Genomic DNA, 15818 nt, shown 5'->3' with positions numbered 1-15818 from the left:
CAGGTACCCACACCAGCTCCATTCCCAGGGCTGACCCAGGCTTATCCGCACACATGTGGTCGTATCTTCCGGCTCACAGAACACAACATGCTTCCCTAAAACACTCCTTCCCATGCATCTTTCTTGGTAAGATGGTCCCAACAGGTTCTATTTTCTCCTGTCAGCTGTTCAAGGCTCCCCTCTCACCAGTAGAAACATCACAGAGCAATGAGCCAGTTTCTTAAAGGTTTATGATAAATTATGCAAACAGAAATAAGACTGTGGGGGCTTGAACAACCCCCAGGACACAGGAGTTGGAGGCTTCTGGCTTCATTTTCTCACAGGTCTTTCCCAGAGAGAAAAACCTAAACCCAGGAGGCCCATATGTAACAGCCACGCCATTCTGGCACAGGATAAGCAGGTTTGAAAACACTGGAGGCATGGTCTGTGGTCTGGACCGTTTTCTCAGCCACATACGTGGCTATGACTGAGGAAAATGTTACCAGGCTTGGTTCCTGAAGGAGCACTCAATACGGCCAAGGAGGAGATCGTTGGGTCACTGAGGGGGATATCCTAGACAGGGGTGGTGAGAGCCCAGCTTATTCCTCTTCCTCTCCTAGTTTGGTGGAAGGATTGGCCCTACCACATTTTCTTGTCATGGCCTGTCGTCAGAAGCCCCAAAACAATGCTCTGAACCCAAGATACAAAACCGGAAGAAAACAAGAAACCTTCCACCATCACTGAATTCATCATCTCAGGGGTTTTGTTACAGTGACAGGATACTAACTAGGCTGGTAAAGGAAGCCCCAAAGATAGGCTGAACAAACAGTTCAAGGGATAAAGCATTTACTGTACAAGCATGAGGACCAGAGTTCAAATCCCCAGAACCCATGTAGATGCTGGGCAAGTGGAGGCAAGGGATCCATGGGGCAAGCTGGTTAGCTAGACTCGAGCTACAGTTTCACTGAGAGATACCCTTCCTTCTAAACAGTGGCTGGCAACTTCTGGTGTTTATACACAGGGTGATACACATGTAAACACACATGCTTGTGTACACACACACACACACACACACACGAAAGAGCCAAAGAGGTGATAAGAAAGGCAGACACACACCACACACACAAAAGAGCCATAGAGGTGATAAGAAAGGCAGACAGAAACAAGGCTCTGCCACCTGCCTGGCCACGGCTGTACCTGACAGTCCCTTTCACGGTGGTTCTCAAGGCCTCACCTGTAGACATGTGGCCCCTGAGTGTGTCATGCTAACAGGGATGTATATCTGTGCTCCTCTTAGCATAAAGTGACCCCCCGCTGCTAGCTCCCAGCTGCCCAGTGTACCAGGACACTTTCTAGATGTCCCAACCTCCTTCCCAGATAGACATCACTTCTTGCTTTGGGACAATTATCATCTACGGGAAAAACTTCATCATCTTCTTCCCTAGAATTGCTCTGCACGAGGACCCCTCAGCCTGTCTCCCTCCCCAACTCTCCCACCAATATTAAACTCTTTAACACCAAACAACAAATGCTGAGCTTCGTGGTTCTGCTCATCACGCCGTCTTGGCCAGGACAGAATACTCACGCTCTATGCAGCGACAGCCAGCACGCAGGCAGCGGATATAAGCTTCTGTGGAGGACTCACTACGTAGCTGGTCCCCAGTGAGGTACCTGAAGGACAGAATGAGCTGTGTCAGGGAGGCAGGTACTGTACACAGTTCACGCTTGGAAACTGTGGTCGTTTAAACAAAACTGCCCCCCCCAAGCAATTAGGGAGTGGCACTATTAGGCTATGTGGCCTTGTTGGAGTGGGTGTGGGTTTGTTGGAGGAAGTGTGTCCCAGGGGGAGGGGGGGGAGCGGGCTTTGAGGTCTTGGATGCTCAAGCCAGGCCCAGTGTCTCATCCTTCCTTCCTGCTGCCTAAGGGTGCAGATGTGGAACTCTCGGCTCCTCTCAAGCACCAAGTCTGCCTGCATTCTACCATACTCCCGCCATGATGATGGTGGACTAAACCTCTGAACTGTAAGCCAGCCCCAATTAAATCTTTTCCTTTATAAGAGTTTCTGTGGCCATGATGTCTCTTTGCAGCAATAGAAACTCTAAGACAGAGACCATCTGAGCCCAAGCCCCATGGGCCTGAGATCTTCTGATCTGGAAACACCCAGGCTAAGGTCTGAACCACGTACATGCCATCCTGAGGCCTTGGGTTTGGGACCACCAATAAGATATGCACAGTGACTTCCTAAGCGATCCAAATGCAATGAAGACGCTGTGTTCCTTCTTAGAGACCTGGGCTGAGCATGTCAGGAGCAACAGGGAAGCAGAGAGTAAGCTATGGCCCCCTGTAGCTGCCCACCGGGCTCTGGGTGCCAAAGAAATGGACCCTAGCCCCATCTATCCCTGAGGCTCAAGGCCAGCATGGGCAGGAGGCTCAACAACTCCTCATAGAATGTATGGTGCCAGGAACCTAGTCAACAGAAACTGCCATAAAATAGGGTTGTTGTTGTTTTTTTTAAACAAACAGTAGTCATATTTCTGAGTCTGATTTATTTCATTCAACATAATGATTTATAGTTCCATCCATTTTCTCACAAATGTAATAAATGACTTCATTTCCTTTACAGCTTCATAAAATTCTATTGGATATACATGGTACACACACACACACACACACACACACACACACACACACACAAACATATGAATTACATTTTCTTTATCCAGTCTTTTGTTAGCCCATTTATTGCTTAGGTTATTTAGGATTGTTTTTGAGGTTTTGACAATTACAAATTGTTGTATCCTTGCCTTCTCCCCATGCCGCCCTCCCTCTCAGGATGTTCCTTAGCTCTCTCTAGGCTTGGAGAATCCACTGTCCTAAGATGAACTCAAGACGTACCACCTACCCATTCCCCTGGAGAAGAGTTCCCCTTCCCAAATACCTAGGGGATGGAGCACTGCGGGTCTGGCTCATGCCCATCTGCCCCCTGAAAAGACACTTAGGGAAGTGTCTGTCAACAGCACTTTCCAACGTAAAGTCAAAGACTCCACCCTCATCCTGAAAGGCTGAACAAACACTGACGACAGAAGGCAACATCCCTGAAATACCTCGATTCACCCTCCTCTTTTACAATCAGCAAAATTATCTGAAGAAGTGAATGAGAGCATGTTACTCTCTGGCTTAAGTGGCCGGAGGGTCCCTGCTGCTCTGTGACTGACAAGCTTCTGCTCAGGCTGGCCGACTATCTGGCCACTCTCCTCCCAGCCTCTCCACCAGCCTTAGAAATGCCTCCCCTCTAGTCCTGCTCCAGGACCTCAGCCCATGCAGCTCTCGGGATAAAGCTCTGTTTCTCACCAGCCTATGCTCGGAGCTGACACTAGGTGGAAGCCTTCCTCCCCAAGCACCTGAGAATGTGACTGCCCTGCCTCCTTCACTGAGGAATCCTCACACCTGATAGGCAGAGAGCCTGGCCCAGGGTAGATGTTCTACAAACACCGGCTCCCCGCTGAGTGAACGCTTCCATGGCAGGATGATCTAATCATAGAAAGCCAACTTTGCGAACTTGCTTTAGAAGGCCACAGAGGATGCATGATCATCCCAATACTTGCTGGAAAGAGAGCTGTGTTCTCCCACCCCTGTCTGGACCCCTCTCAACAATGTGGTCCTCCCTCCCCAGCCCTTCACAGCCAGCTCTGTCGGGGCTGTGCATGGGGCACCAGCTGACTGGATCACTCTCAGTGCTGCAGGACCAGCCTGGGCTCACCCACAAACTCACGTGTTGTGGGAAGAGGAGATCCAGTAATGTGACAAGGGGTTGTTCATGTCTTGCATGTCAACCACGTCGTACTTCTCATCCCAGATGCTGTTCTCCCGTGAAAACAGGTACGTGAGGAACTGAAAGAGACACCAGGGTGGAGGCGTGGTGGGACATGAGACAAAAACTCATAAACACTGACTGACTCAGAAGTACATTTCACTGCGCAGGTGATAACCGGTGTCCCTTCTGTCCCTCCTCTGCCACCGGTACAAGGTCAACTGCTGTTTAGAAATGACTTCCGGGCCCAGCCATCTAAGTATTTGGGCTGTTTGGTTGGTTTCTCCCTGGTGGCGAACGCCCTCTAGCGGTAAAAATCAATAAACTCCCCCAGGAGAGAATCAAGAAAGAGAAAGGTGGGCCTGGTCCCTACCCTGTGAAAACCACTCCCCAGGAGTCTGTCTCAGAGCACCTGACAATGACACCCTCTGAGGGGACACAGGAAGATGAGCACAGAGGTACTGCTCATGCGACAAGCCCCAGCCCACTCACCTCATCCACGAACAAGAAGGGTTCTGTGGTCTCCCTCATGGTGTCGTCAATGAACTTGGTCATCCGCTCCCGGACTTTGTTCAGATCCTGAGCCCACAGCTCCTTCAAGACGACAGAGGCAACACAAAATCACCAAAGCAACAAGCATCCTTCTCGGGGCGTAGTCAAGGTAACCAAAGACTGAACCATCATCCAAGTTCAAATCTACCCGCCCTCCAGGCCCACACACCGAAGCCCCATTCCAGCATGACCTTGACCAGCAGTGAGCAAACGCCTCCTGCACGGATCACAGTGTTCCCTGCTGTCACCATTTAACAGCCACCACCGTGTGAAAGCAGCCACGGACCCAATACAGGCCATGAGCGTGACGGCATCCCAATAAAACTTCATTTATAACAGTAAAGCAACCACCAGCCTGTGAATGGGAGACCATTGTCTGCCAAGAACTTGCTGCGCTAGGTCCCTCCCTCTGGGTGTCAGTGTGAAGTAGCCCAGGGAGCATGGTGAGTTATGCCAATGTCATGATTTGATTGCAAAATGTCCCCACAGGCTCATGGGCATGGACACCTTGTTTTCAGGTGGCGGTGCTGTCTAGGAAAGGCCACAGAACCTTCTGGAGATAGGAGTCTTGATAGAGGAAGTAGGTCACTGGGGGTGGGCCTTGGGGTTTTATAGTCCAGCCCCACTTCCTGTTCTCTACTTGCTGGCTACTGAGGCAATGTGACCTGTGCCCTGCATCCACTGCTATGCTGTTCCCACCTGCCACCATCTCGTCCCAACTACGGTGGACTAGATCCCTCTAACTCGAAGCCAGAATGAATCCTGTTCCCCCTGAAATTGCTTCTTCTCATCACTGCCATGAGAAAGGTAACTATACAGGCAGCCCATTGGGGTGTGTCCCCTGGCTCAGTCAAGATGACAAGTTGCTTGTCTCCATTGTGCCTCCTCATCCACGAAAGGAGGGTACAATAGTTATGGAGTGCACAGGTTTGGGGACGGGTCCATATGGAATCAGTGTGTGCTCTTTACTGCGGGAAGCCTCCAGTTCACGATAGCTTATTCATCAAACAGTCCCATCCCTATACGGTCCTCTAGTCTGCACCATCCTACAAGTCACATAATGTGACTGTCACATAGAGGAGAGGGCACACGGTCTCAAGACAACCCCAAGAGGACCCCAGATCTCAAGAACTGATTACTAACAGGATCAAGTTCCAATCACTCTACTAGCCGCTTAGGCAAAGGGACCTAGATGGACACCATGCATCCCGTCCTCCAGGGGCCAGCCATGTAGTACTACCAGACTGACAAATACAGTTCCACTAGTAGATTCTGCATAATGCTGAACATTCCAGAAGCATTTCCTTTTAGATAGATAGATAGATAGATAGATAGATAGATAGATAGATAGATAATGATAGATAGACAGATGATAGATAGATAGATAGATAGATAGATAGATAGATAGATAGATAGATGATAGATGATGATAGATAGATAGATAGATAGATAGATAGATGATGATAGATAGATAGATAGATAGATAGATAGATAGATAGATAGATGATGATAGATAGATAGATAGATAGATAGATAGATAGATAGATAGATGATAGATAGATAGATGATAGATAGATGATGATAGATAGATAGATAGATAGATAGATAGATAGATAGATAGATGATAGATAGATGATGATGATAGATAGATAGATAGATAGATAGATAGATAGATAGATAGATAATGATAGATAGATAGATAGATAGATAGATAGATAGATAGATAGATAGATGATAGATAGATAGATAGATAGATAGATAGGGGTCCACAGCATCTGGTGGTTTGTTTTCCTCTCCACTCTCTGAAATCCCAAATATCCACAAGCAACAAGATGAAAGATGCTGCACAGACCCAATACCTGCCGATGTCCTCTGGGTTTCAAACACTCTACACCGCGTCTCCTTGTGATTGAGTGTGTGGTTGGGTAGAAAGGGTTGGGGGGCGGGGAGGAATGTCAGAAAAAAAAAAACAGAAGCCCAAGTCAGACTGACAGGGGTGATGATGCCATACTTCGCCAGCACAGGACAGAGAGACCACAGCCAGCCCCGTGGTGAACTAACACATCTCTCTGAATCGCAGACACCAAAACAACCAGCAGGCCGTGAGTTCCCCTGATAGAGAGGTGTTAAAAGCATAGACTATAGAGCTGGGGGTTTAGCTCAGTGGTAGAGCATTAGCCCTGGGTTCGGTCCTCAGCAGCTTCTAGAAGTCTACAAGGAACTCAAAGTGCAGGATATTTGATGCAAACAATTTGGCTGACCCAGGTGCCTCAAAGAGGCTGGATGGCCCTTCTCTCCTTTCTCTGCACGGCACACACTTTGATCCAAAGTGACAGGCACTTGCTAATAGAACTTGGGGCTATTGTGGCTAGGCAGTCCAGCCACCTGTTCAATGCCACACAGGGCATCCAGCTCAAGGTCACACAGCTGGCCACTGCAGGTCTTCTCTTCCCTGTCACAGCCTCTCCCCCTCACTGCTGCTGGTGGGAAGTGTGGGCCTTCTGTATGCGGTCACGGGGTCATCCTGTGTATCACAGGGGAACATTTAACAGCATCTGTCTACCAGGCACCATCATGGTAGCCAAGAACATCCACACACACGGGGGTGACCACGCGCCATAATGACATCCCAACAGGAAACTCCTGTGACGGCCTCGACACTGGGAGCCAGTGTGTCGTAGATGACATTCTCTGCGGAGACTTCCATCTCATCCCCCAGAGGACTCAAGGCTTGGTCAGTCTAGTTACTGCCTCCCATCCAGGAGAGATAGCCTCCCTGGAAGATGCTTCTCAGGTGGCTTCAGGGGAAGAGCTGACACCAGTCAGGTGAGGGATGTCTTGTTCAAGCCCGGAAGCCCTGTCCTGCTCTGGCAGAGTCCCCTTGGCACTGCTCGGTCATTGAAAGTGGTGATAGGAGATGGGGAACTTGATGGGGCTCCAGCCCCCCTCAGGGAGGCCACCGCTGTGCTGTGACAGCAAGTGTCCGGGAGAGCACTGTGTCCCTGATGCCACATCTTGCAATCCTCTCACCTGTTGTTCATGTAAAAGAAACCTCTGGAAGTCCTGCAGGTAGACAGCAGAAGCATCAGGCCGGTCTGTGTTCCTGCCCTCAGAGAAAGTGACAGGGTGGTTAGAAAGAAGGACATTTGTGAGAAAAGGTCCACCTCCATCCTGAGGCCCCGCCCCATGCTCTGAGAACACTGCTAACCTCAGAGACAGAAGAGGCTCAAAGAAAGTCCCCAAAAGGACATTCTTAGAGATCCTGGACAGCATTCAAGAGCTAAAAAAGCTCTGAGGAGCCCTCAGATGAATAGAACCCGGAGACCAGAGCAGCAAGAGCCAAGGAAGTGACACACTGGGAAGAGACAGGAAGGAGAGAAGGGGAGGAGAGCAGAGAAGAAGGGGAGAGGAGGGGGGAGAAGGAAGAGAGGGGAGAGAAGAAAAAGGAGGGAAGAGGAGAGGAGACACAGAAAAGAGGAGGGGAGCAGAGGGGAGAGAAGGAAAGGGGAAGGGGAAAGGAGAGGGGAGGGAAAAGGGAGGAAAGGGGAGAGAAGAAAAGGGAAGAGAGGGGAGGGCATGGGAAAAAAAGAACCCTATTGGCTTGTCACATTTCCTGAAGCTTCAGGAAGGAAGCCTAAGGTTCACAGTTCTCTCTTCAGAAACTCCTAGACCTTCCTCACAACACTCCACATCCCACGGATGCTGTTTATTCACCCACGCTGTGCTACAAACCTAGGATTAGTAACTGCACACAGCACCCACCCGCCCCCACCACCAGAGGCCAACTTGGCAACAGACACAGCCCTGAGTAGCAAAGTGTCAGAGGTGTCTCACCCAAGGATGAACACGGAGGAGTCCTTTTTGAATTCATCAAGTATCTGAAATGAGAAACATTCAGAAAACAAGAGTATCAGACCAAGCTCCACATAGCATAGAGACTTCTGTTCCAAAGTTATCAACGGGCTGGAGAGATGGCTCAGCAGTTAGGAGCATTTGTTGTTCCTACAGAGGACCTGGGTTCAGTTCCCAGCACCCACATGGCAGCTCACAGCCATCTGTAACTCCGGTTCCAAGGGATCCAACACCCTCTTCTGAACGCCACAGGCACCAGGCACACATATGGTGACCCACTTACATGCAGGCAAAGAACTCAAACATATAAAATACAGTAAGTCTAAATAATTATAAAGAAAAAGTAACATTTTAAAAAAATTACCAAAGCCAAGTGTCCTGGTTAGTTTTTTGCTAACTTGACACATGCTAGCGTCGTTTAGGAAGAGGGACCTCGGTGGAGAAGATGCCTCTCCATGGAGATGGGCTGGCGGCAAGTCTCTAGTGCATTTTCTTGACTAATGATTGTCTTAAATGGGCCCAGACCACTACGAGTGGTGACAGCCCCTAAGCAGGTGGCCCTGAGTGTACTGAGCAAGCCAGAAGGCAGCACCCCTCCATGGCTTCAGCTTCAGATCCTGCTCAGGTTCCTGCCTTTCAGGTCGTCAGGCTTGGCAGCAAGCCCCTCTACCGAAAGAGCCCTCTCAGTGAAACCGTTCTCACCACTGATGTTTTAAGAATTAACAGGAAGCATCTGTGGCTGGGCATCAGAGTCAGTTGGGAAATGTGCCGGGGCACACGACCTCCAGCAAAGCACTGCTCTGAGCTTTGGTCCCCACATCTAACCTTCCACAGTGCCCCAAGAAGGACGAAAATGTAACTGACTCGGCACTGTGCTGTCATGTGACCCACCTAAGAGACTGTCAGCTGCCAGCTGTGCTCACATTACTAACACCTAGCTGTATGAATGTACCTTCCTGCTGCTGCCCCACCTTCCAACACTGAACCCTAAAAGCTGTAATGCAGGCAGGTGATTAGACACAAGGAAGAACAGGCAACTAAAAGCTAGAAACCATCTGGCTACAGATAATCAAGTACTCGCTCCCTAGATACAGATGTGAGGATCACAGGTCTCTGTAACAACTCCAGGAAATCCAACTCCCCCACCTCATCCCCAGAGCTCAGGAGCCAGAACAATCTGCTAGCGGTTGTAGGAGGCATTGACTGTACAGAAGCGGGATGGTTTGACAAGTCAGTGAAAACTGCCAGTGTAGGTTGAGCTGGCATTATTCAAACTGTAAAACTACGGAGTTACAAAATGCAACAGCTGGACTGGGGCGTATCACCTACCGATGGTGGCGATTACAGCTGTCTGTGAACATAAATTGAGAGAGACTGCTGGGCCAGCCTGGAAAGGAGATGGCAGCCATCCATTTCCTTCCATGGGATGCTAGAGGGAACTGTGGACCCAAGAATGGACAGATCCCAATATGGACGGGTGGGTGGTTCTAAGAAGCCAAAACTCTGCAGGGCAATGATGGTGCACGCCTTTAATCCCAGCACTTGGAAGGCAGTGGCAGGCAGATCTCTGATTCAAGGCCAACCTGATCTACAGAGTGAGTTCTAGGACAGTCAGGGCACATAGAGAAACCCTGGCTGGAAAAAACAAAAATGAAGAAGGAGGAGGGGGGAGGGGAAGAAGGGGGAGGAAAAGGAGGAGCCAAAACTCTGGGTTTTAAATGGAGGCTGTTAATTTTCAAATGCTAAAACCCTGGCGGACTCAGGCTCAGTGTGGTATTCTGAACACCAGAGGGCAGTCTTCGACACGGATGTTTCCACAGGGTTCCACCTAGCACATCCCAGGGAGAAGAGGGAGCATAACACTCAGAGCAAACAGTATCTCCTTCCCCCTTACTACCCAACACCTTTCTCCCTCCCTCCCTCCCTCGCTCCCTCTCTCACTCCCTCCCTCGCTCCCTCCCTCTCTGTCCTCTCCCTCTGTCTCCTTCTCTCTCCTTCTCTCCTCTCACAGGCACACAAACACACACAAATACACACACACACTTTAAATAAAAAAAATTGTAATAAAAAAATTTAGGCTATGGCCGAGTGTAGTGGCATCGAGGAAGCTGAAGTAGGAGAATAGTTCATTTGAGGCCAACCTGGGCCACACAGCAAGTTCTAAGACAGCCTGAGCTACATAGTGAGGTCACTCCAACATGAAATAGTCTAAAACTGAAATACACCTCGGGCTGAGGATAAGACCAAGACTGCCTTGGCCATGGTATCTCTTCACAGCAACAGAACAGTAACGAAGACAGAAAGGACCTTAAGTGTCCTTAATGGGACATCCTAGTAAGAACATGGGAGACAGTGGCAAAGGGATGTGTTGTGTACATGTGGTCCTGGGTTTGGTCCCAGCACCAATGAGAGAGAAAAGAAATAAATATAGCTCATGTGTAATTCAATCCCACCCACTCCCACCCCCACAGGCAGGTGAAGCCGCTTTGGGGCAGACCTTATTCTCAGGTTTTGCCGCCGTATGTCCAACAGACGGCATTCTGAACTTTCCAGGAACACTATGGTAAAACTTACAATTATTTATTTGTTAATTTTTCTTTCTATTCATGTGTGTCTGTGTGGGGGTATATGTGCATGAGTGCAGGTGTCATTGGTGGCCAGAAGAGGGCACTGTAGCCCCCAGAGCTAGAGTTCCAGGTGGTTGCACACCACCCCTCTGTGGGTACTGGAAACTGAACTCCTCTCCAAGTGCCCCAGGCGTTTATAACCACCCAATTCTCCAGCTCCAGCCCCACAGTTTGAGCGAACGAATGGAGCTTTGCATAGTTCGGGCCAATTACCCAAGATGGCAGCTGTCACCATCAACGCTCACACACACACTGTCATTGTGTGTGGGGCTAATGACGGTTAAAGACTGTAACTCTACGAAGTACTTTGACCTGCTTTAAGAAGTACAAGGCTCTGCTGTCGCTGCTGCAGGCTCCTATTTAAAGATGGCTTTACATACTTTTAACCCTTTATAAGCAGGGATTTAACTGGATGCCCACAGAGAAGACTGAGGGAGAAAAAGATGGCTTCCACAACGTGGCTTGGTCAGAGGTTAGGCTGAAATACAGCCTCCTCTGTCCTTCTTGTACCCAGAAAACCAATATATCTAGATATATAAATATAGATACCTAACACTCACTGGAGCCAGGGAGATTGCTCAGTTGGTGAAAGCACCTACTGTGTGTGTTTTTGTCAACTTGACACAAACTAAAGTCACCTGGAAAAGGGGAACCTCAATTGAGGAATTGTCAATCAACTGGCCTGTGGGTATATCTGTGGGGGCATTTTCTTGGCTGCTATCTATGGTGGTCTGCATTGGCTCATACATTTGCATCCTTGGTCCCCAGCCAAAGAAATGGTTGGAAGGATTAGGAGGTGTGGCCTTGTAGGGAGAGGTGCATCACTGGGAATAGGCTTTGAAATTTCAAAAGCCCATGGCAGGCCCAGCACTCTCTCCCTCTCCCTCCCTCCCTCTCTGGCCGAGTGGAGCCCTTCCTGTGGGCTTCTCAGCTTTGCACCCAACTCAGAAACACAAGACAGAGTCCTCTTACCGATTTTTGCTGGTCAAACATGAGCTTTTTATAGAAGAGATGGAACTGTTCAAAACTGAGCTCATCCTTCTGTGCACCGATTTCCTGTAAGTGTAAAAGGCAAAAGTGAGTGCATACAGCTAGGTGTCCACCATCACACCTCTGCCCTCTGCCCTCTGCCCTCTGCCCTCTGCCCTCCACCCTCTGCACACAAACAGAACGGCTAAAGTCAACCCGCAATCCTCTGGACCCCAAATGCCAGTGATTCCCCAGTCTCCTGCCTGGGAGAATACATAGAGTGCTCACCCTTGAGACCCAGGGAACCCCAGGAGGGAAGAGTCTTAGCTAGTTTTTCAAGAGCCACAGGGGATGACTCCCTTTTTTGCGGGGGGAGAAGATACTTTCTTTTAGATTGCCAAATTCAGATATATTGATCAAATACACATTTCTGACTAACGTATATGTGTTAAGGTCTGTCTGTCTGTCTGTCTGTCTGTCTGTCGGCTGTCTGTCTGTGTCTGTGTTGGAGTGGAAGTGCATGTATGTGCCTGTATGTGGACATGTGTATGTGTGTGTATGTGCGTATCTGCATGTGGCTGTATATGTGTGTGTGCCTGTGTTGGAGTGGAAATGCATGTGTGTGTTTGTGTGTGGACATGTGTATGCATGTGTATGTGTGTATCTGTGCATGTGGCTGTATATGTGTGTGTGTGTGTCTGTGTGTCTGTGTTGGAGTGGAAGTGCATGTGTGTGCGGATATGTGTATGCGTGTGTATCTGTGCATGTGCATGTGGCTGTGTGTGTGTGTGTGTGTGTGTGTGTGTGTGTGTGTGTGAAGGCTAAAGGAAAACCTCAGTTGTCATTCCTCAACCAGCATCTAACGTTTGGGGGTGGTTTTTTTTGGGGGGGGGGTTGTTGTTTGGTTTGGCTTTTTGTGTCATCTTTTTTTAAACAAGGCTTCTCACTGGCTTGAAACACACCAAGAATGACAGGCTGCCTGGCCAGACAGTTCCAGAGAGCCATCTTTCTCAGTCCCTCCAGCATAGGAATGACAAGAACAAGCCAACCATGCCTACTCTGTATGTACACACATGTATGGTACGGGCAGGATGCCACAGTGTGTGTAGAGGTCAGAGGACAATGTTGCAAAATCAGCTTTCTCCTTCCACCTTTACAGGGGACTCTGGGGCTTGAGCTCAGGCCGCCAAGTTACAAGGTGGGCACTTTCATTCTCTGGGCCCTATCGTCGACCCCCCCAAACCTAGCTCCTTTGACATGAGTTCTGAGACTTGAACTCGGGTCCTCAAGGAATTGACTGGCTGAGCCATCATCCTATCTCTAAGAAAAATGTATTTAAAAAAAACCTAACTCACTCAGTCAAGAGTCAGAGGTCAACCTTAATCAGTTGCTTTATAGCTTTAATCAACTCACTGGGCTCTTTTAGACTCTTGGTTTCTTCATTTGTAAAACGGCAGCACTATTGCCGCCCCCACAGGATGTCTCGGAAACCAAGACAGTATCTTCAAAATGCCTGGCTCTTCAACCGCTTGAGAAAGCAAGAGCGCATGGACGAGGTTGCCGCTCAGTGGTTACCAGCATGTACGGTTCTTGCAAAGGGCCCAAGTACAGTTCCCAGCATCCACATCAAGTGGTTTTCACAACTACTGCAACTGCACCTCCAAGGGACCCCAATACCTCTGCCTTCACATGCACCCACACACGCACATACCCACACATACATATAATTTAAAACTGAATTTAAAAGAAAGCAAGATTGAGAATCGTGTAGGGATTAACGACATGTATCTCTTCTCCCTCTCAATCTCTCCGATCTGCTTTCTGCTGTGATGAGGGGAGAACGGGGTGAAAGGGCAGGTCCGAGGATGGCACAGTCCGCATCAACACGGCCTGCTGTCCCAGGAGCTCACTGGTACCCAAAGGAATGCAGTTGTCCAGTAAGTAAGGGGAATCCCATGAATGGCATCTGACACAAACACAGCTAAGTGAGCCTCCTGAGGGGGCTCCTGGGATCCAGTGTGCATTCCCTGACAGCATCTGTCTGCGGTGGGAAAGATGCACCTTCACCAGCTCCATCCAGCCCTGCCCCACTGCACCCCAACATTCAAGGGGCGGAGAGACTCCACGGGCTGCCCCACCCACAGCTCCAGTGCAGAAGAACACAGCAAACTTCAGTGACAGGGGAAGGAAGGACAGACAGTTGGAAGAACGAGCGGGCGGAGAAAGAGGACAAAAAAAAGAGTCAGGCCTAATGAGAATACAAAATACAATGGCAGATACCTCTGGTACCCGCTAGAAGGCATCTGCCACGGCATTTTAAAATGGGCCTGTGTGTTCCTGTTGCTAAGGTAAGAGGCTGTGTGGGAAGGTCCTGGGAATGGTGACAGACAGACTAGTGGGGTCAGAAACACACAGATGTTCCAAGTCACACAGTCCAGCAAGCTAGGCTCCACTCACTCCGGCCTCGGCAAGTCCTCAGAAGGGCCCTCCGACAGCCACGGGGCTCCACTGGCTGGACCGGGGTTGATGCGTTCCAGAGGCACTGGACTTGGTTGGGTGCCAATCCACAGAGCCCCAGGCCAGCATGGGTCTCTGAATGAGGCACTAAGCGGGTCTGAGTTCGAGTACTCTGGCTGAGCTTCGCTACTCACCACCAGCTTATCCTTGAGGAACTTGACGCTGCTCACTTTGAAGTTGACCAGGGGCAAGATGGCTTTCAACTCTCGGAGGCTGATGCTGCAAAGAGAAGACCTCGGTTTCATCAGCCTCGGAGTGGGTGGGAAGGGCGGCACAACCCCATCGACACCCACCTTGGCACCCCTCCATGAGAAAACTAATTAGAAATAAGATACTATGCCGGGCGGCAGTGGCGCATGCCTTTAATCCCAGCACTCAGGAGGCAGAGGCAGGTGGATCTCTGTGAGTTTGAGGCCAGCCTGGTCTAGAAGAGCTAGTTCCAGGACAGGCTCCAAAGCTACAGAGAAACTCTGTCTCGAAAAACCAAAAAGAAAAAGTAATAAGATACCAGGGGACCGGAAGGAAGGGACAGTCTGATAAGGCTGGTCCCTACCCTTCGACAAAGATGGTAGACAAGAGTCACGTGGGAGATACTTCTAGAGGCAAGTCCTGGAGGAGACCCGATATGGGTACAACACTATGAGCATCAGGCACCCAAAGAAGCTCAGAAACAAAGCTCATGGGGTTTCAAAGTGAAGTGAACCAGAAAGGGGCAGACAGGAAGACGGACAGTACTGCTATGTGCGGGCAGTTCGTCATCTTCCTCACCCAAGCTGTGGCTCCTCCCTACCCTACTCACCTCTACCTAGACACACAAACAAAACACCAAGTTCTAGACCCAGGCTTCAGAGTAGGTGGGGGGCCGTGGCTCAAGAGGATGGAGAGGGATGGGGGTAGACAGTGCCAGCCTAAATCCAAACCAAATTCTATGTCAGTCATCAAGCCACAACACCTGAGAGTGGAATCTCCAGGAGCTGCTCCTGAGCTTCTGGAAGTTTCTAGTAAAGAGGAGAGCAAGGGTTAAAGAGGAAGTGGGAACGATGAAGGTGATACTGATGGGGCCCATGGGGGTGGGGCTCTGCTTCCTGAGGTCCAGCTACATATTCTCCAACTTCTAAGGCCTCATGAGGCAGCCCTTAGGGCCCTCTCCACAGGGGAAACTGAAGCTCAAAGAGGCCTGCTGTCTGAGTAGGTATCAGACCAGAGTCACTGCAATCCAGGCCATCCAGGACAGCCACAGTCGGTGACCTTCTGGACACCAGAGATGAGGGTGACAGATGGGTCTTTCTGGCCGGAGACCCAAGCATCCAGCAGAGGGCTGCACTCTCAAAGAAGGACCCTGCCCCAGGTGTGGGCAGAAAAATACACCTGCGTCCCCATACTGTCAGCTTGGCATTTGTCCTAATATTCCAAGGAGAGCCGCGTGTGTGATTTCACTTACTGCTGCAGCCTCCGCCAACTTCTTCCCACCACTTCCACCAGGCCCGGCCTGCATGGTGTTGCCCTCCCCT

General features: G+C 49.8%; 1 protein-coding gene across 1 annotated transcript in view; it reads right to left on the bottom strand.

Annotated features, from left to right (window-relative positions):
* Positions 1-15818, bottom strand: part of Plcg2 (phospholipase C gamma 2) — a 123243-nt gene that overhangs the window by 46503 nt on the left and 60922 nt on the right. The window contains exons 6-12 of the mRNA XM_038312744.1: positions 14442-14526; positions 11794-11877; positions 8177-8220; positions 7373-7445; positions 4283-4384; positions 3752-3870; positions 1565-1650 (exon numbers count right to left, since the gene is read on the bottom strand). Coding sequence (XP_038168672.1) covers positions 1565-1650; positions 3752-3870; positions 4283-4384; positions 7373-7445; positions 8177-8220; positions 11794-11877; positions 14442-14526 — 593 coding nt within the window. The remainder of the gene's footprint in view (positions 1-1564; positions 1651-3751; positions 3871-4282; positions 4385-7372; positions 7446-8176; positions 8221-11793; positions 11878-14441; positions 14527-15818) is intronic.

This window comes from Arvicola amphibius, chromosome 15 (assembly GCF_903992535.2).
Source record: "Arvicola amphibius chromosome 15, mArvAmp1.2, whole genome shotgun sequence".
Lineage (NCBI taxonomy): Eukaryota > Metazoa > Chordata > Mammalia > Rodentia > Cricetidae > Arvicola > Arvicola amphibius.
This window is presented reverse-complemented; position numbering and strand designations above follow the sequence as displayed.